At 40.8% G+C, this 22460-nt stretch overlaps 2 protein-coding genes across 2 annotated transcripts; both read right to left on the reverse strand.

Moving 5' to 3' along the window:
• Positions 1 to 309: 309 nt before the first annotated feature.
• On the reverse strand, positions 310 to 16878 carry atp13a2 (ATPase cation transporting 13A2). The gene is made up of 29 exons (XM_054608857.1): positions 16814 to 16878; positions 12895 to 12971; positions 12441 to 12608; positions 12029 to 12087; positions 11846 to 11912; positions 11681 to 11760; positions 11450 to 11527; positions 11292 to 11361; positions 11003 to 11137; positions 10837 to 10903; positions 10113 to 10244; positions 9051 to 9203; positions 7439 to 7549; positions 7254 to 7300; positions 6964 to 7152; positions 6673 to 6879; positions 6296 to 6391; positions 5856 to 6012; positions 5617 to 5728; positions 5377 to 5501; positions 5082 to 5254; positions 4516 to 4608; positions 4243 to 4322; positions 3461 to 3613; positions 3250 to 3346; positions 2647 to 2870; positions 2369 to 2520; positions 1794 to 1966; positions 310 to 604 (listed from the first exon to the last, which is right to left on the reverse strand). The coding sequence occupies exons 1-29, from the start codon at positions 16824 to 16826 to the stop codon at positions 437 to 439; spliced, it is 3456 nt and encodes a 1151-aa protein (XP_054464832.1). The 5' UTR covers positions 16827 to 16878; the 3' UTR covers positions 310 to 436.
• Positions 16879 to 18147: 1269 nt separating this feature from the next.
• Positions 18148 to 21975, reverse strand: LOC129100052 (succinate dehydrogenase [ubiquinone] iron-sulfur subunit, mitochondrial-like). The gene is made up of 8 exons (XM_054609556.1): positions 21828 to 21975; positions 20311 to 20444; positions 20148 to 20233; positions 19878 to 20014; positions 19598 to 19714; positions 19276 to 19377; positions 18694 to 18816; positions 18148 to 18606 (listed from the first exon to the last, which is right to left on the reverse strand). The coding sequence occupies exons 1-8, from the start codon at positions 21891 to 21893 to the stop codon at positions 18526 to 18528; spliced, it is 846 nt and encodes a 281-aa protein (XP_054465531.1). The 5' UTR covers positions 21894 to 21975; the 3' UTR covers positions 18148 to 18525.
• Positions 21976 to 22460: the final 485 nt, after the last annotated feature.

The raw sequence follows: 22460 nt of genomic DNA on the forward strand, positions 1-22460 counted from the left end.
TATATGCGTCTGAACTCGAGGAACATTTACCGGTTGAAAGTACTTCCAATGAGCACTGATCGCAGTAAGAGTTGTGTATTATCCAGAGTAACCACTGTTAATCGATATTGGAATTTTTATAAATTCCATTCACATCCACAGTATTGCGCAGGTCTATGAAATCTCAAACCTTAGACAAATCAAACCCAAAATGTCATGTGTGTGGTCAGATGAGAATTGTTTTTGTAATTTGGCTGCACTGACCCTTAATACCCCCAGGACCCCACTATTAAATCACACCAAAAATATGACGTCTTTCAAAACACACACTGAAGTTTACATAAAAAATATATTTTATTAATGAGGGTAAACATGACATTTCATTGTTGATGAAGGTGAGGATGTAGTTTAGACATCCACAGCACTTTTTGGCTTAAATAACAGAACATAGCGGATGCTAGCTGAGCTGGATGACTGTGTTGTCTGTGGGGGACAGGGTTTGATTGAGCGGCGGCCATGACGGGGAGCCAGACAGAAGGCTGTTCAGACGTTTATACTGTTTCTTGGACTGACGTCTCCCACGCAGCAACCGAAAACAGTTCAGGATACCACCGTCTACTAACATCTGTGTGGGGGAAAAAAAGTTTTTAGGAATATACCACACTTAAAGAGATTATCAATAATGAAAAAGGACAACAGATCTTTTATAGCGAAGACATTTTGACTTGTCAAAGCAGGTAAAGCACAGGTGTTTTTAACAGTGGCTCTGTTCTATTCAATATCACAGTAAGCCATGACGGTGAGCCAAAGCAATATAATGCGCCTTGCATTTAAAACTGAGATTCCAGTCTTTCCAGATGCATATTCCTTTTTTATAGAATTTGGTTCATCTGATGCTGAGCAGACATTGACCCACCCCTGCTACACATATGCATTCTGTTAACATGGAGCCTGCTGCCGTTATATATTTTGCCGAAATGTATTTCCGCTCTTTGAAGGAGATCTCGAAGAATTGGAGGATTCTGCTTGGAGAAATAATCCCCACTAACACATAAAAGGTACAGCTGGCTGTTAACGAAGCCTTTTACTCATGTGAGCGGGCGGTACTGCTCAGCTGGAAGCGGAACAGATGCTGCGTCAACACGACAATGACACAGACTGATGTGAAACCGCACAAAATTCTGTTTAAGCATCAAATTCACTAATAACAGCACTGACAGGGAACAGAACCACATGGCGATGCTGGGACTTTTCCATGTACTTGCTGGACAATTTGTGTAAAATAGAAGATTGATACGCACATTTCAGCCGAGTGCAGAACCAAACACTAAATGAGCTCCAACACAGGTCAGCCATTAAAGCCCCAAATCTTTATAAGGTCAAACTTTAGAGGGGCGTGCTGAATACTTTCCATACTGTGTATAAGTGCTTGAATATACTGAGCATGCAGAAGCCGCTGGAGGAGCTACTATGGGCATTTTCATACCTTTTCCACCATTAAAACATGTTGCAAATAAATCTGATAGGAAATGACATGAAGTGGAGTTAACCAGAGGAACTTTCTTCTTCATGAAGGAAAATATTACAGATTCCTAAAAGATCTTTCCAGCCTTTAGCGGGTCTTCATAGATGGATTTTGGTTGGATTGCACGTTTAAAGTTCAGCATCATGGAGAATCACGGAATCAGTTAAATCCACATACTGTCATGCATCTCATCCGGTTGGTGTCAGAGCCAGTTATTCTAACATGTACAGTAAATGTAAATCAACAATTGTCCTATGAGGGAGTATCAAAATATCATATCGTCACTCACCTCCACAACAAAACAAATGAGGAAGTTGAGAGCAGCCACGGCGACGAGCAACATTTTGAAACCCATATCAAAGAAGTCCTGCAGCTGTAACAGTTTACCAATGACGGGCCCGGGATACAACACCAGCCAAGTCATCACAGCAAAGAGGACAAGCAGTAGACAGAGGAAAATCCCTGAAGGATGAGAAGAAAAAAAAACAACACGGTCCTTAATCTTTAAGAAGTACTACCCTGAGCCTTCCGCTTAGCACTTATTGTATTCGTATTAGTTTGTTTCTGTACTTTTGCTCTGGTTTATGCTCTTAGATGCTTGTTTAAGAAAGGAGATGCACTTATGACTTCTGGTGACTAGTAGTTCTCTTGAATACCTATGTTGAACACACTTATTGTAAGTTGCTTTGGATGAAAGCGTCTGCTAAATGACTGTATTGTAATGTAATGTAATGTAATGTTTCACTTGTAATACTATATTAAGTAAAGCTGAAGACGAACAGCTTGACAGTTTCTCAGCATGGGTCTGTATGCATCCCCCTTCCGACCCAAAATCACCATTCTCTGACATTTCTGTTCACTCACAATTGTAGAAGAGAGGTTTCTTGTGAGGGTAGCCCTTGGTGACCACCACAGCCATGATGATGTACTGGAAAGCTGCCAAGGAAAACACACTGGTGTTCTCCATGTTGGGCAGATTGGCCACGCCAAAGAATGTTGAATTGAGTGGAACGTACCTAAAAGAAAAAATACAGGGGAATGGAGTTTTACAGTGTGTTAAAGTGCTTCAAGTGTAGCTGGGATGCTGGTCCTTTTCTGAATGCAAATAAAATCTCTTTGCGGCTGCGCGTCTTTTTACTGACCAGTCCTGTGAGGTGGTGATGAAGAGCGCGGCCAGCTGGCCCAGAACAATCGCACAGGTGTGGATGAGGAGGCTGCCCAGGACCGGCAGGGTCAGCAGACTGGCTGAGGGTCTGAAGGGGTGCAGCACCTTACTGGGGCCTCCTCTCCCCATCACGATGGCCAGCAAAGTCACCACAAAAAGGTCACAGAACAGGAACTGCAGGTCAGCAAGGCTCGTACTCACCTGGACACACACACACACACATCGAGACACGACACGCTTCACTGTTAGTTCTGTAGGCCATGTGATTAGGACGGCGATTGTTGTCAGCCGTCGAGAGGTGCAAACCAATGGCTTTGGATTCAAATACATCAAGTTGTTACGCAATGTTTCTGAGAAAAAAGTGTATTTGTCTTTTCATAATCCTGCGTTGTCGATGAATGATAGTAATTAAATCCTTTTTTCAATACTAAAAATATCCATAGCTAAGCTAACATCACATCTTCTCTTTCCCAACAAGCCTTATTTAAATAAAAATTGACTGGACAGAAATAAAGATGAATGGAAGCAACATGATAGCCACTGTGAGAGTGACGGTGCGATGAGCTCCACTGCTACTCACGGTGTAGAGGATGAGGACGGAGCAGAACTGGATGAGGCTGTACAGGGCCATGTATCTAAAGAGACTGAAGGAGGTGATCAAAGAACACCGGCCCTCTCTGCAAAAAGGGAAATATGTTTTGTTGCAGATATTGTCCCACAAACATTTCTGGTTTCTAGTTGCATTTTAAAAACTTCATCCATATTGTCCTTAATGCGTCCTACTTCCTCACCTGATGAGCAGCGGCACACAGCTGATGTTGTCCGTCTTGGAAGTGAAAGGTGAAGCGACTGAAGCCTCGGCCTCGGACAGGGAAACCCCGACATCAGCGGCTCTCAGGGCCCCGCAGTCATTGGCCCCGTCCCCACACATGCCTACCCGGTAGCTGTAGTAATAGAAGTCAAGTAGTAGCCAATGTTTAATTATAATAATTATACAAAATACTACATGTGATTATACATTTATAATGCAACTGGGAAGCCTTTAACTACTTGTGCAACATTGTATGTGGACTCCACAAACAGATACACTGGTATCGAGTGTCAGTATCCCACAGTACTGCCTAGACTTTTCCACTCTGATGAGTTTTGAAGCTAAATATATACTGTTTTCACCTTAGATTTAATAGTATTGGTATTAGCTTCTTGATTTAACCAAGTAAAGCAACCACCACAGCTCGGTGTTGAAGCCAACGTGGAAGTGCTCTAAGATGCAGTTCATCCAATGGCCACTAGATGGGCCAAAAAACGATTAAACAAATGATACACTTTTTTATTTTGTATTTAAGTTTTTGTTCGAGCATTTCTTTAGCCAGTGTTCTGACCCATGACTGGACAAAAAAAAAATTACTCAGAATTTCATATTCGACAGTTTATCTATCAATCCATTTCCCCATATCTCAAGTTAGTGTTGGGGCTGCAGGTTGATAAGGTTTCAATTTCTCACACTGTTTTTCGTTTATTTCTGTTCATCCTGTGTGTTTCCCCATCCTTCCTCTTTTGTGTCTGAACTCACTTCAGTTTCTGCAGCTCCTTCACCAGCTGGGTTTTCTGGTCGGGAGCCATGCGGGCAAATACGGTGGCTCGCAACAAAACCTGCAATGACAGCACGTAAAGGAAAGTTGACAATCAATCGATCACATCTTGGGTTTGAAATACAGTCCATTAGTCTAATGCCTAAGTATAATCTAATTAAATCATTGTACCTGTAACTACTCCCCTAATTGTTGTATGCTAATGTTGTTTTGTTGGCGGAATAACCCTGTTGGGATAACATAGAATACATTACCTTTGGCAAATGCTCAGGGAAGTGGTTACAGAGGGCAGCAAAGGACTTTCCATTAATAGCCAGGTGATAGTCAAAACCACCCTGGTATAGGCCCTGAGGGGAGAAAAGAAAAACATCAACAACAGCAGCCAAACTTCATCCTCCCAGTTTACAGATCTAGGCCGTGAATGCCTACTATGAATGCTATAGTGAAAGCTACTTAATAATTATATATGTTTAAATAAGTTAGAATTATCTTCTTGCAACACCGATCAAACTGTATGAGAGATAATGGGACCCAGAGACTTTAGGTAAGACTTCCAATCAAACCATTTCACTGTTGTCCTTTAAGTTCCAGAGCATGACAGCTTGGGAAAATAATTGTGACATATGATGAAGGTCATCCCCTCTAATGTTTTTGAACAGAGTAGAACAGGTATCGCTACAATCCAAAGAGACGCGGATTCACTGATTTATTGACAAGGGTGAAATTGAATAGAACAGAAGAAGATTCCCTTCTTCCCAGATATCCAAGATATTGACAATACAGTGCACCCCGAGACTTAAAAAGACTTAGCAGGACCAACCCGAGTGACAATAGAGGTTTGGCCGGCAGGGGCCCCTTCTTCTTCTAGGCTGAACTTCAGGGTGGGCATGGACTGGGCAGTGTGGGGGGTTGCATTGACGAATATCACCTTCTCATCGTATCCCAACATGGCACAGCTTTTTGCTACATTGACTGCTGTTAAAATGTTGTCCCCTATGAGAAGAAGGACAAAAAAGATTTGACCCCAGGTTGACGGCATTAAAGTAAATGCCTTCAACTTAATGCTTTGATGATAAAAAATATATAAAAAAGAGGAAGTGCTAAATTTCTCTCACCAGTGACCATGACGCTGCGGAGGTTTGCCAGTCTCAGGGTGTTTATAACCTCGGCACTTTCTGGCTTCACCAAATTCTTCATCATGAGCAAGCCCAGGAACTGCATGTCCTTCTCTACCTCCCCTCTGCGGAAAGACAAACAACTGCATTTCAGCATCACTGGATTTAAGGCACGCTTCAGGTGTAGGAAAATGTGTCTATAAAAAGGAGATTTGGAGCCACAATGAAGGCAACTCCCACCGTTCAATGGCCCTGAAGTCAGTGTTCCCGTCTAGTGGTTTATAGGCAAGGGCAAGGACTCTGAGGCCTTCACTGGAGAAGCTGTACAGTTTACTGGAGAACTGCGCCGGCACTGTTAACATAGAGCAACCCGTTTAGTATAAATGTAATGTATAAGAGTAGACAGTAGACACAATGCAAAATTAATTTAATTCATTTAAATGTACACATTATTATACTATTAGTATCAAGTTACTGACCAGTTTCTGCTCGGCAGAGGCTGGCCACCATCTCTGGGGATCCTTTCATGAAAGCAAGTGCAGGGCGTCCCCCGGGGGCCACCGTCACCACACTCATCCTCTGCAGGGCCGAGGAGAAGGGGAACCTCTGAACAATGGCCACTGCATCTCTTGCGGACTGACGACAAAATTAATGAGAAGAATTTCAGTTTTGCATAACTTGAAACTCCAGACAGTTATCTGCAAAGTAGTAGGGAGGGACACAGTAAAAAAGAAATAACCAGAGGTGACGGTACCTATCTGTTTGTAATTTACCACAATGTCAAAATCTAATACTAAGGTTAAAAAATAGAAAGATCAATACCTGTGCAACAGTTTTACCGTAGTTAAGGGGATTTGACGTAAACAACAAACACGCCCCACTGATGGGTCAATATGAGAGTAAAGGTAGGGACACTCACAGTCCATTGAGTTGGAGGTTTCATAACAGCCAAAACTTTGTGGCCTCCAAACTCTTCATCCAGCACTTTTCCATCTCCCTCTGGCTCCTGGAGGGTCTGGAGAAAAAAATGTAAATATATCGATTAAATTAAAGGGATGGCCCGGGTCGAGCAAAAACAAAATCGTGTTTTTTGCAAAGTCCCAGAAGTGCGAACAAGATGCTTTTTAAAGTAACAATATTTGCAATGTTTGTTCATATTGATAGGTAATAATGGCATTTTACTCATGTTTGACACTTTTTTTTGTACCTGGTACCAATAGAATATTTCCAATAAAGTGCCCATATTGGCATTTACTTACACATTTTACCTTTACAAAAAGCTTTATAGTGTCATACCCAATCAATGGACTCAACCATCTTGAGCTCCAGAGGGTCTCCGAGCGGCTGTCCTTGCAGCAGCGTCACAGTGTGACAGCAGGCCAGGCCTGACAGCATGGGCCCTGGAGGCAGGAGCCTGGGGTCTGGGACCAGCTCCGAGAAACCGGCAGTTCCCCCCTCCATCACTCCCCACACATCCAGACCCTCCTCCGTAAGAGTCCCTGTCTGTAGACACAACAGTGCTCTGATGAAAGGCAACTTCAACGGGTCAAGTGGCCACGATGAGTTCTCTACGTAAAAAAAACTTACCTTGTCGAAGCAGAAGAGTGAAACCTTGCCGCAGATGTTGATGCGCGGCGGACTGATGCAGAAGATTCCCCCTCTCTTCAGCCGGCGCTGGGCGTAGATAGTGCCCGTGGTGATGGCAGCAGGCAGGGCAGGAGGCACTGCGATGGTCACAATATCCAGGCTCCTAATCACCAATTCGAACCAAGTCAACTGGACACACATCCAGACACAAACGTCAGTGCTTCTGCTTTCTTTATTGTTGGCATGCCAAATAAAGACAGGCCAAAAAAAGATCCGGTCCTTGCACTTACATTGGCTCTGTAGAGGACCACTAAGCTGTAAATCATGCCCATCAAAGCTGAAGAAGGAAGGAAAAAAATATCAGAAACAGTTTATTCATGTTCAATTGTTGAATTATAGGTCAAAAAGACTTTGATACATCGTCTGAGTAAATCAGGTGTAAATACAGATAATATACGATTCTTCATACACTTACCAATTAAACCCAGGAGGAGCAGGAACTTGGCAGAGTCTTGGTAGAAGCGAAAGTCGGTTGGCTGAGGATGCATAATGGAGCTTACCAGGTTACCTTTGGCTGTGAAAAACCCTGAGGAGGAGATAAAGCAGAACAACTGGCTTGACTAGGAGAGCAAACGTATGATCTTAAATGAATACTTCACAGTGCAATCCTTGATTTTTAAAGCATTGCAGTCTCGTAGCGTGAGTGAGCTTATGCAGTGTTTTAAAATGGTAATGTTTTAGCGAAGACGCATGTGTTTGGAAAAAAAAAACATGAAGTATATAACAAAAAAAAGAAGTATATGACTGGATAAACAAGCCTTGGATAAACAAGCCTTGGATTATCCTGCGCTACTTGTCTGAGAGTTTGTAAAGGGAGTTTCCTTACATAGTTTTGCTGATTAGATGATTAAATGCGGCCGCCATTTACTTCAATTTATCAAGGATTTACTTGTTTTTTCTATTCTGTGAGAAGGACGTTTATTTCAAGTATTCAAAGTAATACAGGATGAATAACTGACATACAAATCTTCAACAGTTTCCTTTTGTGTAACCTTGCAGACTAACAAACATATTGACTGCATTTCTTCCCCCTCATAAAACATTTTATTCATTGGTTTATTTGTTCATAGACTTCAGCTTGTCCGGGGCCTGGTCACGGGTGGAGCAGGCTTAGGAGGGAATTCTAGACGTCCCTCTCGACAGCTACTACTGGGGAACCCCGTGGCGTTCCCAGGCCAGACGAGATATGTAATCTCTCCAGCGTATTCTGGGTGAACCCCAGGGCCTTTTACGTGTTGGACGTGCCCAGAAAACCTACAAATGGGAGACGTCCAGGAGGTATCCTGATCAGATACCTGAACCACCTCAGCTGGCCCCTTAAGGCGCAAAGGAGCAATGGCTCTACTCCACCTCACTCCGGATGTCTGAGACCCTCATCCTATCTCTAAGGTTGAGCCCAGCCACCCTTCAGGGAGGCTCCTTTCGGCCGCTTGTATGCACAATCTCATTCTTTTACCCAGAAGCTCATGACAATGGTCAGAATGGAGATGGACTGGTAAATCAAGTTTCAACACCACTACGGAATGGTGACAAGGAACAACCCTGGCGGAAGCCAACACCAACTGGAAACATGTTTGACTTTGTGTTTGCCAAGTATTTGGAAACAGCTCTCACTTTGGTCATACAAGGACCAGAGCAACGACCCAGCAACCATGTAATCCCTCAGTACAAGGTCTGAGGCCTTCTCCAAGTCCAGAAAACTCATGTAGACTGGACGGGCAAACTCCCATGACTCCTCCAACAGACTTATTAAACATTTGCAAAGCTGATTTTTCTCCAAAGCAAGCTGTCTTCTTAAATTCTACGTAACTTGGTGTGTTAACATCACCAGAAGATCAGTACGATAGTATTACACCATTGGCAGGGTTGTGTATTGTGTAACCCACGACACATGATCACATGTGTGATACAAACATAACGGGGGACCTGCTCATGGAATAACTGCTCCATAGCGACACCAGAGGCCAAGAACACATAACAGACATCTCACTCAAATATAGCAGAATCCCGTCAGTGTTTCTACTCACCGGTGCTCGTGACCACAGCAACAACACAGCTGCCCCCCCCTTTGGTCTGAATGAGCTGGGTGCCACAGAAGAGGGTGTGTCTGCGCTCCGTCTCCGAGCTGTACCTCCCCTCACCGGTCGGCAGTGGCGTTTTCAGCACTGGGACACTTTCACCTGGACACAAGAACGATGAGAACAGGTGAATACATAGACTCCTCACAGGAGGATGTAAAGCCGGCGGTCACAAACGCTGAATCATGCAACTAGAAAATGGGAAGCTGGGTATTTTTCTTTCTTGGGGGAAATTAAACTGAATTGCAATTTTCATTTCAGATTTCAGATCCAAATCAAAACAGTTGGTTCAGATTTAGAATGTATAATGATTTATGTCCAAAGGCTCATGCACTATCTTTAGCAGGGGACAATGAAGCAAAAGAACTCTCACATGTGTGCAGTCATCTTGAATATCACCTTTGATGGCTAACTTGTGACTCTAATCAGCCTCAAGGTTTATCCCAGCGTTAAAGGAACAGTGTGCACGTTTTAGTGGCAGGTTGCAACCAACTAAATAACCCTCAGCTCAGCCATTCCCTTTCCAAGGGTTTACTACGCCCAACTACGATGGACTACAGGTAAGGGATAGGCATCTGGAGGATTTTAGTACAACTAGGAGCTACTCTGTTCTTCTAAATGACTAAATAATTGTTTTTTAAAACTTATATCTATTTTAAAAAAACAAATAAATTCAGAACAGGATAAAAAAAAACTAAATATTGTTTATAGAACAGCAAAGTTACCATATAAAGTAATTAATATCTCACTGGAAACAAAAGTTTAAAAAGAAGCTTTTGGTAGATCTTTTGTGTAAATGTAGATTATTAAAACAAAAAGATTCTTAGTTTTGGGTCATTATACACTGATTAAAACATAGTTATGAATATAGTATTCAATATCTGCCAAATATTTCCCCTAAATATAACACACTGTTCCTTTAAAAAGGGCTTTTTTTTAAATCAAAACGTACATAAAAAGTGGGAAACAGATACACTCTGCCTGGTGGTGGCGTTGAGGTTTGCTGTTCACCTGTGAGCATGCTCTCGTTGACCAGACACTCTCCGGCCAGCAGGGCAGCGTCACAGGGCAGCAGCAGGCCTTCCTGAGGGATGATGAGACAGTCGCCCGGGACCAGCTCCTCCGAGCTCACACACTCCTCCACTGAGAAAAAACACACAACTAGGAATGAATGTCCCTGTGGAGAGTTCTGGCTGTAATGCACAATGACTTTACTGGGCCCAATAAACAGGAAACAACTTCCTCATTTGTTTCCTTACTTTCACTCACACTGACAAAGAGAGGTAGAGGAGGCTTGTATTCGTATAATCATCGTTTTAAAGCAATTTCTCAAAATAAACTAATCCTCTTTTATTCCTGCAACCTACCGAAACATATCGTATTTCTTTGCATGTAGTGATCCTGTTTGCTTATTAACAACTGTTTGCCATCCATGTTCAATACGGATGTTCTCATATATTCCATTTTTAGGCCTGGGACGCTTTTCATAGTTGAATATTTGTGACAATAGTTGAAGAGAAAAGCATACATTTCAAAGTTATTTAGTACATTTAACCAATACATTTAATAACAGTTTTAAATATTGTTCTCTATTAAAGCCCTTTTTGACCCCCTTCAAATTAAAGTAATTTATCACTTCATGAAACCATGGCTACACATTTCTACAAGACTCCTATCATTTTCTAAAACTACAAGAAATTGACATTAAAAGAAGAGTACATTTACAAAAGCTCACCTCCTGAGTTTCTCCGTATTGTGACATTTGTGACAAACTGGGCCACGTTGTGAAGAGTGATGCTTTGCTGTGGAGTAAGGTTTATATATTATTTTATCCATATCCTTAGAGCTAAACACACAAAGGAATATATATATATAGATAAAGTATCCCACGACAAGCTCACCTTGCGGATCTCATAAAGTGAGATACCGATGGAGAAAATGGAGATAATAAATATACATATGGCGTACAAATAATAATGATCGACCATCCACAGGGTGATGCTGAACACTTGGAACACATAGAAAGGGTTGAGGACCTAAAGGAGCAGATAAAGAGAGAGAGAGAGAGAGAGAGAGAGGGAGTTGAATTTAATATGTCATCTGGTCAATGAATAAAAAAACACTTAAAAATTCCAAAACATCATAAAAAAACACAAACAGTGAATTAAAAGGACAGATTCTCCATCTCACCTCCTCAAACAGTAGTTGTATGTAAGGCTTCACCGGCACATCAATAAGGTTGGGCCCATACATGCGTCTCCTGCAATAATTAGTGTCATGAATAACTCAGCAGTGCCCTCTGAGATTAAAGAATCAGATTAATTCTCCATTCATGCATCCTTTTCTACCTCAAGCTCTGCTCCAGGTGACTCAGGCCCCTTTTGAAATCATACAGGTCCTTGCGGGTCCAGTCCTCATTGAGGACACTACAGAAAAAACAAGGAAGAATTCAACATTATGGTTGGTAAAAAAGGAAATATTTGACCGTCTAAAAACATTTTCTATCTAAATATACAGGATTAATCTAGCTGCTCCGGACTGTGTACAGTGCTGTGTTGCCTTTTGTCCCGTTCCAGTACCTGACACGACAGAAAGCTCCTTTCCTGGCCAGCCAGATGTAGCGCAGTCCTTCAAACAGGTAGTAGCGCAGCAGCGTTTTCTGTAACACAATAATGGTCACTTTCAGTCTGGGATAGAAGATCCCTCGGCACATAGTTCTACAAAAACGTTCACTCCTTCCTCACCTCGTCCTTGTGCAGCTGAACCGTATCCCTCCATTCATTGTCCTCCAGCTCCGCCAATAACTCCACACTGAAAAGGGGAAAAAACAAGTGAGCAGAACCTACACACAGTTTTCCAAGATGCGTGCATACTAGTATTAAAAGCGTAAAGGTGATGCTGACAGAGGATAGAGACATGACGCTTACCTGCCGTCCTCCATCTCCTCTGTGAGGACCTCCACCACATGATGCCGGCCAAAGCTGTCCTGAAGTTAAAAATGACGCAGATACATTGGTGAAAACTTGGCACAACCAAGATCATTATACTTGGCGGCTGAACAGAATGTCAAGAGACAGAAGCAACAAATACAAAGCAAAGTATGTAATCAAGGTACAAATATACTTATTATATACTTGAATACTTAATATAACATATTAATGCAACATTCCAAACAGTAAGAACATTTGAGTCCAACAGGGTGATAAGTACTGGTCAGAAACTGGTGTAGCAAGATGAGATTTTTGTGAAGAAAAGACTCTGTAACAGCATATAGGACATCAACCTTTCAAATGAACATTTCAGCGTAGGTTCTATTAAAAAGCAATATATTTCTCTCACTCTTATTAGCAGAATATCTGCCAATGCCAGAGGGCAGGAGCAGCAGCGGGCGAGGACAGCGAGCCTCGGGAGCCAGTGAAACACGATCAGGAGGAGACCCAAGGACAGCACAGCAGCCAGTCGACACAACCACACCCGCCAGCGCACCCACTTATAGCCCTGAACATCCTGGTGGGGCAAAGGAGTCAGACAGACATTCAGATTCAAACTGAAGTTATTTCCATACTGCTGGTTGGCTTATCAGAACCCACAATAAATGATTAAAAGCCACATTCAAAAGCCGTATTGCGAGAGATACCCGAACCAAACGTGACAGTAAAATGTCCACCAGACTGAAAATGTTCTTGCATTGCTGGATTATCCCCACATTCTTTCCTCTTTGATTTTCTTGTTAAGGCACGTCATTTTCCACACTTGTGTGTCGGTTTAGCAGAACAACTGTGGACGTTCTTACCATGTGGGAGTCAGGACTGAGCAGGCTGCTGCTTGGACTGGGTGATGAGAGTCTGCTCTGCGACTCGACCGCGCTACCTACAGAACAGGAACAATGATTTACACAGACACACACACACACACCCTCAGAATCAATACAAACAAATACTGTGCTCCTCCAGTCGAGTCAATGTTGCACAATGTAATCTCTTTTTTTTTTTTGGGTGGCTGGTTTTAAATCCCATCTTTTGAATGAACTCAGTGGAATGGAAGTTTTTTTTTATGTACAACCGGGCTGAGGTGTGCTCACGCTTCATGACCGACAGCAGGACATTTACAGCCAATAAATACAATACAATAAATACAATACAATAAATACAATACAATAAATACAATACAATGTGGTGAAAACTAGGTTTTGTTTTTTTTCAATGATTGATTCAATTCATTCCTCTGCACACAAAAAAGCCTCAGAGTATTTCTAGATCGAAAAAGAAGATGCAATACAAACACGGCTTAACTTTGAGAAAATATAATAATAAAAACAGTAAAAAAAACAGAGCTTCTCCAGAAAACATTAACTTTTAATGGCTACAGAGGCGAGTAAAACATCCCATAAAGTATAACACGTTTCACCTGTAAACTGTATATCATAACCAATGAGATTAAAAAAAAAAACACACCATAAAGTGGAGTAAAGTAAACTGTGTGTTTAACACATGGAGGTATAAAGCGAACTGGATTATCACTTCCGCTTCCGCAGCTGTATTCCGTTGAGATTAACGCATTTATATTAACGCATTTATATTAACGCATTTAATACCGTCAGCTGGAGACCTCTGGTATGAAACGTGGATATCCTGGAGTCTGTCTGTCCCGACACATCACAGAGAGCTCACCTGAGTGCTTTACCTGCTTCTCTCGAGTTTAACACACACACACACACACACACACACACACACACACACACACACACACACACACACACACACACACACACACACCACACACACACACACACACACACACCCTCCCCTAAAGAACACTTCATGTGTTTGTTCAACACTGTTGACTGCACCGACAAATCAATTATCAAAAGTTATCAGTTAAATATTATCTGGTTTGTTCATAAATATAACGACACCAACTTTCTGACACACACACACACACACACACACACACACACACACACACACACACACACACACACACACACACACACACACACACACACACACACACACACACACACACACACACACATACACACACCACAATTTTAAATACAGCACCAGTCAAAAGTTTGGACACACCTTCTCATTCAACTACTTTGAAGAATCTAAAATATAAAACATATTCTGGTTTGTTGAGCATTTTGTGTTTGTTTACCACATAATTCCATATGTGTTCCTTCATAGTTTGGATGTCTTCAATATTAATCTACAATGTAGAAAAAAATAAAAAATAAAGAAAAACCATTGAATGAGAAGGTGTGTCCAAACTTTTGTCTGGTACTGTACATTGAATTAGTTTAAAGTAGCAGTGTGTTTGATTTAGTGACATCTAGCTGTGAGGTGTGATATTGCATAGACTGAGCACCCCTCTGCAGACCGCCGCCCCTTTCCAAGCATGTCAGTGGACTACGGTGGCCTTCTGGTAACAAAAAACACGCAATAGGCTACAGAAGCAGTGTTTGGTTTGTCCGTTCTGGGCTTCTGAAGGAAAAATGGTGGTCCAACATCACTCACACCGTGAAGAGGACACGCTCACATATTTAGACATAAACGGCTCATTCTAAGCTCATGAAAACACTACGATTCTTAGTTTTCAGGTGATTATATACCTGCTAATAGACTCCCCTTAATCCTAAACACTGCTCCTTTAAGTTGAGTGTTATGTTGAAATACATAAAAGAATGATCCAAGTCACCTCAACATGACACATACAGCCTATTAACTAAAAACTGGTGTCAGATCTGTACTCGGTTTCGACCAATAGCCAAAGCCCAGGTATCAGTCAAGTGGTATTGTGACTGAAAAAGTTGGCGCAGGGCCTCCCTAATGTTCATGTTAAAGGAATGCTCAGTTGGATACAATCTGCAGAAAGACACCAGAACTGATATTCATATTAACTGTGTCCTACTTGTTGCTCTTGTGTTGGCTTTCAGCTACACACACACACACACACACACACACACACACACACATCACAATACACACACACTGAACAAGAAGCCAAAGAACCGAGTCATGTGTTCTATCATAATCCACAACACATGATCGTAGTATCACGTGAAAGTTGATTTGTTGTAACTAGGCCAATCTCTACACAGGTTATGGTATTCGTCATGGTTTGCTGTGTGTGTGTGTGTGTGTGTGTGTGTGTGTGTGTGTGTGTGTGTGTGTGTGTGTGTGTGTGTGTGTGTGTGTGTGTGTGTGTGTGACTATCTGGAACCAAAGTTTGTTTTTTTCCAATTCATTGAAGTACATCGCCTGGCTCAGCACACACAGGAATCCCAGACTTCTAAAGTCATTATTATGCCCCTTCTAAATGACCTTTGTCCCAGGCAGCATCACTAACTCACTGTCCAAAAGGGACAATTACATTTGGTGGAGAGGGGCCACAGTGGATAATATATCCCTTAGAATATTACTTTATAAATCCTGCTCTGGCCAATGAGCTGGGAATCACCCTAAGGAAAGTCCAGTCTTTCAGTTTCATCTTTAACAGGACCATGACACGGGTGAAAAAAAGGGAAACGACTAGGCAAGACGCAAGACGGTCATCTGTGCTGATTGTGCAAAAAAAAACAAAAAAACTTTAACCTCGAATAGCACACTAGCTTCATCTACAGGCAATGCAAACAGTCTGTACACTCTCTTTGGTGGGCCAGCCTGACACCTACAGAACATGGCTCTATTTAAGTTAGCCATCTCTGCACTGAAATGATTTGTCACTAAACGGCCTACATATACGCCAATCCTGAAGCCAAAGGCAGATGTATCGGTCCAGCTCTAATTGAAATACTTAGTAGTAGTTACTGTAGTAGTGTTTGTATGAATACCTGTATTAGGAATGTTAGTCAGGCAGTAGGGAGGTTCGCTGTGCTTCTGCAAAGACATGTTATTGGTGAATTTAAATTGACTAAATTGGGAGCATTTCCATTGCCTCTAAACGCCTCTCAACATGTCAACCGTGCAAACTATAGTGAAAGGGATGACAGAGCGAGCAGATGACACTCAAAGAGGGAGAGAGACTCCATTCTCTGCTCAGGTTCATAATACTCCCCTGTATCTTTACACAGACAGGTCAAACAGTTGTCTGATGCTATAGAAGTGTTCAGAATGTAAAATGCAGCTCCTGTAAATGTCATTCTTCCCTGCTGAGATTACCTAAAGTGAAATACCTCCCTGCTCCAAGCAGAGACAGACATCTCACTGACAGCTGTGTAATTAAACCTGCATAAGATAAGAGATAAGAGAATATTGTATTACATCTACTGGTCTCTATAACCCTAGAGCAAAGAAGGAAGATTACATGTTTTTTTTCTTTCTGTTATTAAGGTTAAGTTACCCTTTAAAGTCCATCTTTAGCTACACAATGATAAGATTATGTATTGCTTTTAACAAAATAACTTGTTTTCTTTATTGATTGCCTTAAAATGTGATGGTTGCATTAAAGTATGAACCAGCTGCAACGCTTGCTACATTGTTGCATGAGTACCCATGTCTGGTGGTTATGTGGGGTTGGTGTAACATTGATGCATTGATGCATTGATGCATTGATGCATTGATACATTGATGCATTGTTGCATTGATACATTGTTGCATTGATCTATTGATACATTGTTACATTGTATCGAGTTGACAGCTAAAACCCTGATCATTTCTCAGCACAGACTACAGACATGCTCCTGGTTTAATAATTCAAAACTCACTTACCATTTACATGCATCCTCTGGTCACGAGGACTGCCGCCGCATTCCCATCGTAACCCAAAAAGCAGAATATCTTCAGACCAGTCAAACCAGTCTGACAAGCTCCATCGAGCCACATTGAGCTAACAAGCTGAACCCTCCTACGGCGAGTCGCGATGTCCAAAATAGTCACATGTGTGGAGACGTCAGCCTGCTGCGCTGCTTACAGAAGGCTTAACTCCTGCATGGAGGAGATCATGTCCTCTATATGACAAGAGATGTGATAATTATAAAGAGTCCCTGCATAAGTTAGATAACAATAGTTTCATTTGAATGCTTTTGAACACTCTTATTGCTACTTCTGGGACATCCTTTGCAAATTGCTGTAAACATTCAATTTAAAGCTTTAACTTTGAAGCTTCATTATATGCCATTTAAATGAACAACTTCTGGTTTGCCAATAAATATGGTAATATTTTATACTCACTTTGCATTGCACTGGCTTGGATTATCTTATTTTATCTTATCTTTTATTCAGAGAGAAGTGGTTTACATGATATATATGATTTACCTTGTTATTGTGGAGTCCCTGTATATATATATATATATATATATATATATATATATATATATATATATATATATATATATATGCATCTTGTCAGTATTTTCTCCAAAGACCAACAAATATATAGTAACCACATGCCAATGAAAACTTTTGAAACTTTTCCCCCTAGCATACATTCAATTTAAAGCTTTAACTATTTTTTGCTAAAGCTTTGAAGCTTCATTATATGCCATTTAAATTAACAACTTCTGGTTTGCCAATAAATATGGTAATCCCTTATACTCACTTTGCATTGCACTGGCTTTTTATTCAGAGAGAAGTGGTTTACATGATATATATTATTTACCTTGTTATTGTGGAGTCCCTGTATATATATATTTATATCCAAATATATATATATATATATATATATATCAGTATTTTCAAATATAAATAGTAACCACATGCCAATGAAACTTTTCCCCCTAGCATACATTTTGACTTGTCAAGCAGGAAAAGCACAGTTTTAAATAATAGCATTAACAATGGTCTCATTCCGTTAAGTCTCCCAGTCAGCCATATCAGTAAATGAACATGGACGACACATCTTAATGGAATGCAGCCATCTTTAATGTGACTAATTCCACCTGTCTTTTACCTGTGTTGAATAGTCAAAGTGTCTGCTGCGAAAAGGGCCTTTTTGGCAACAAAAAAAATCAAATGCTTCAATATTGTTCATTGCAATGTTGCAAAGGCAATCAACAAAAGAGTAATTTTGTTCTTTTATGATCCAAAAACATGTATTCAGTTTTCATAATGAGCCCAGCACATCTTTTATTAACACATATTGGAATATTTACAGCCAACAAGTTCCACAAGCTTTTCCCAAAAAGCCAAATCAACAGAGCCAAGTTTTTTTCATTCGTCAAACAAATAGCAGAAATATGGTCCAACCTGTTGCATAACTCAACTTTAACAGTTCTTTAGAGCACCCTTTTCTCACAATGCCCTGTATTAATTTACCTTAACAAAGCACACTCGGCACACTTGCATCTCCCAAACTATATATAATATAAATTATGAAAAAGTGCTGATGTGGGCATTAGTTCCTTGGTTTGCTCTTCTCGTCCTCTTAACATAGTCCAAGGTAATATTAGTGGATCTCTTGAGCCAGCTGGATTTTCAATTGTTCATGAAGCTGCTGCTTTCTTCTCTTTGTAAGTTGCCATCATTTTCTTGATCTCTGCAATGGCTTTCCCCGGGTTGAGTCCCTGTGGAGCAGTGTGCCAAACGGACAGTAAGAAACTAACAATCTTTTAATTCTGTGAGAGAATGTGTGTGAGAACGCTTTGACGTACCTTTGGACACGTCTTGGTGCAGTTCATGATAGTGTGGCAGCGGTAGAGGGAGAAGGGGTCCTGAAGTTTAGACAGACGCTCCTCTGTGAATTCATCTCGGGAGTCAATCATCCACCGGTAGGCCTGAGGGATAACAACACAGTTGACAACTGCTGTTTGCTCCATCTTAAATCGTTTTTGGTATCATTTTTTTTAAAAACTTGAAACGAAATGTCTTGACAACTATGCAATGATTCACGACATGACTCTTCTTAAACTCGTAACCGAATCTGCATCATGTCAAAAAGTACAAAGTAGCAGTAAAAATGCTGAATGTAACAAACATCAGCATGCCAACATCCAATAGTTAACAGTATATATAGTATATTAACAACGTGGCCTTTGCTCTGGCACCACCCTATGCCTAAACGTCACATAATTGCCTCACTCCTAGCAAAAGATCAAGCTACTCCTCCCCTGTTTGTAATGAGCATTACAGGCACACAAGGCTCCTAGTGTTGCTATAAACCTAAACTCCTGTTACCACAACAAATATCTGAATTATTGGGACTTGTACCTCATAACTAAATAAGAAAAACCCACCTGCATGAGGACAGCCGGTCCCAAGTATTTGTCTCCGTTCCACCAGTAGCTGGGACAGCTGGTGCTGCAGCAAGCACAGAGGATGCACTCATACAGGCCGTCCTGTTGGGTTAAGAAGACTATCAGTCTACAGGCAAATAAACCGTGATGCGATCATCACAAATGTGAACCTGCTAAATATTTGGCTGGTTGGCTAGCTAAAATCCTTGTGATGAAATGACAACCGTGACCACAATATGAATATTCCTCTAATATGGCTGACCCAGTTATGCGTTGTATAATTCATGTGAGGTCTGTAGACCTTTTAAGACGTTTTAATCACCAGTTTTTGCCTGTCTTCCACCGACTGGAAATATTGCTCCTTCCCTTCTTGAGCTCCATCCTTCTTTTTCAGGTAGGGCTCGATAGATTTGTACTGCGCATAGAAGTTGCTCATATCCTGGTTGAAAAAAAGGGGGAACTCAGTCAACAAATAAATGCACCAAATATGTTTTTTCTTTTTTTTTTTATGCATGCTACTTTCACACACTGTTCGTGATCATCTGCTGCAGCACTTTCAAATGTGGCCATGGAAAGAAACAGTGAGCACTTGCAGTACTTACAGGCACCAGATCTTTGACCACATACATGTGTGGGAGTGGGTAGATTTTTGTCGGTTTGCTTGTGTTGGTGTCGATTTTGTTCAGGCATGCCAGTGTGTTGCCTCCATTTATGTTCATGGCACATGAGCCGCAGATACCTGAAGAAATGAAGAAACAATCAATGGGTCACTGACATCTGGTTAAATGAAACAGGCATGTTAACATGTTTCATTTATTTAACGTGGAAATCGTTAAAATGATGTGCAAGCTGAATCTAGATTCATTTCTTACCTTCACGGCAGGAGCGTCTGAACGTGAGTGTGGGGTCAATCTCATTCTTGATCTTAATGAGGGCATCCAGAACCATTGGACCACAACTATAACAACAGGAACATGTCAATACATTATGACACAGCTGAACAATGTTCTGTTCATGGGCTCGGTTATGACTTACGTATTGAGATCTATTTCATATGTCTGCATTCGTGGTTTGTCTCCAGAGGTGTCTGGGTCCCAGCGGTAAATCTGGAACTTCTTGATCCTGGATTCAGGAGCCGGGGCAGCGGCCGTCTGAGCATGGCGAACCATCTGTATCATAGATAATAATAAAAATATAAGAAAGACAGTATATATGAATCACTTTTTTTTCAATTTTGAATCCCTCCAGTGTTCTCTTCTTTTGATCACCTCTACAGAAAGCACTTTCTTTAAGGTAAGAGTAAAAAAAAGAGACATAAAAGCAAGATGCATGTGCAAAGTAACACTATATATTGTGACCTGGCTGCTGTTTACGTGAACTCTGGCTAAAATTGGAAGCCCTTGGTTATTCTATCCTGCAACACCAGAGGACAATTCAATAACACATTAACTCATGCAAACAACTACAAAGATGAAGCTTTATTTGTATTTCAAGATCTCAAATAAAAATGCAGTAGAATGAAAAGACAAACCAACAAAATAAAATAAAAGCACCACAAGGTCAGAACATCCACAAACAATACAAAAATGTCTCAACTAAAGCATTTGAAAACCAGCCAGAAAAGATCAGAACTTTATATTAATTGTTACATATAATTGAATCTTTCAGATAATATTTCGTATTAGATTCATGTTATATTCTATCATGTTTTTGCCAGTTGTTCAGTCCAATGCAGTTTACCCTTTTTCATAAGAAGGTATAGAGTCGCCCCCTAGTGGTCGCGTTGGTGAACTAACACAAAAGTGTTACATCACGTCTCAGCCTGTAGTTACCTAACTGACTTTCAGGACAATGAAATATGGACTTGAGCACAATAAAGTGTCTACATGGGCGTGAGAAGAAAACAGATATTTGTTTCTACTCACTGCTAAAAAAAACTATTTTGATTTGATGTATAGCCTGTAATGGAAGTAAGGGATTGTATAACAAGCTCAGCTCTTTTAACAATGGATAGATTTACTATGTATCATGAAAGCCTGTATTCATAATAAATGTTAGTTCATCTAATTCACACTACAGTGAAGCAGATAGGGTTCTTCAATATTCTGTCACATTTACACACATACACAGTAGCCTTGGAGCAGGGTTTGTTGTCACAGGTCCTTTGATGAACCAACTATTATTACACAGATTTGGCATTATTCACAAATACACACTAACATGCACATTACAGTCATTAAATACACACTAACATGCACATTACAGTCATTAAATACACACTAACATGCACATTACAGTCATTAAATACACACTAACATGCACATTACAGTCATTAAATACACACTAACATGCACATTTCTTTAATGTATCTCATGAAGCATGCATTTTATAGTAAAGTGCAGAAATATGTTGTATTTTGTTGTATAGTATGTGTATTTATTGTCTGTGTGTGTAGTTGAGCTGCTGCAACACTTGAATTTCCCCCATGGGGATCAATAAAGGAATATAATATTAATAATAATAATAATAATAATAATAATAATAATACTCACCACCATCATGCCAGAATTCCTTACAGCCAAAACATTTCGACACAAGGCTCCACCGACCACAGACATCTTAACTTATTGTGTTTTAGACTAGAGACACTGGAGGACACACAGGACTGCTCACACTATGTATGTAAGCCTAATACCGCCCTGTACGTGCGTCCCAGTGACGTAGGCCACGTTGGATTTGTTGCATTCAGGAGCTCCAGTCCAGCTCGGTCATCTGGCTTTCAGACCACAGAGGGACACTCAGATGTGTTTGTGCTGCAGCTGGAGTATAAAAATGAGCCTCAAGCGTGATTATGGGACTGCTCATGTTGCCAGATAAAACATATGCTTCCCTTAATTGGGTCCTAAATGTACACTTTGTAAATGAATATCATATATATCCGACAGTACCTGAAGGCACCTTATGCAAGAGCCTCTTTCGCAACCCTTAGGGTCAGTTATATACCCTTAACAAAAAAACATGCTTTACTTTGCAGGTACAATTTAAAACTGATTTAGGATAATAATGTGTTTTTTAACTTTACTTGGCCCATATTTCACAATTGTTCTCCTTTGATGATAGTTAACTTTTTTTTTAATCTACCCTTTTTTGAATGTATTCCATTTTGGTGTGGAGTCTAATACTGT

The sequence above is a fragment of the Anoplopoma fimbria genome, chromosome 12 (assembly GCF_027596085.1).
Source record: "Anoplopoma fimbria isolate UVic2021 breed Golden Eagle Sablefish chromosome 12, Afim_UVic_2022, whole genome shotgun sequence".
Lineage (NCBI taxonomy): Eukaryota > Metazoa > Chordata > Actinopteri > Perciformes > Anoplopomatidae > Anoplopoma > Anoplopoma fimbria.

Excerpts from the sequence above, each read along its gene's own strand:
- atp13a2 (XM_054608857.1), bottom strand. Across the intron at positions 7,301-7,438 it reads GCTCCTCCTGGGTTTAATTG|CTTTGATGGGCATGATTTAC; the intron begins GTAAGTGTATGA and ends TTCCTTCTTCAG. Across the intron at positions 3,347-3,460 it reads TGTGTGCCGCTGCTCATCAG|AGAGGGCCGGTGTTCTTTGA; the intron begins GTGAGGAAGTAG and ends CCCTTTTTGCAG.
- LOC129100052 (XM_054609556.1), bottom strand. The coding sequence starts at position 21,893 with ATGTCTGTGGTCGGTGGAGCCTTGTGTCGAAATGTTTTGGCTGTAAGG. Across the intron at positions 19,715-19,877 it reads TGGTCAAAGATCTGGTGCCT|GATATGAGCAACTTCTATGC; the intron begins GTAAGTACTGCA and ends TTTTTCAACCAG. Across the intron at positions 18,817-19,275 it reads GACCGGCTGTCCTCATGCAG|GCCTACCGGTGGATGATTGA; the intron begins GTGGGTTTTTCT and ends GTTATCCCTCAG.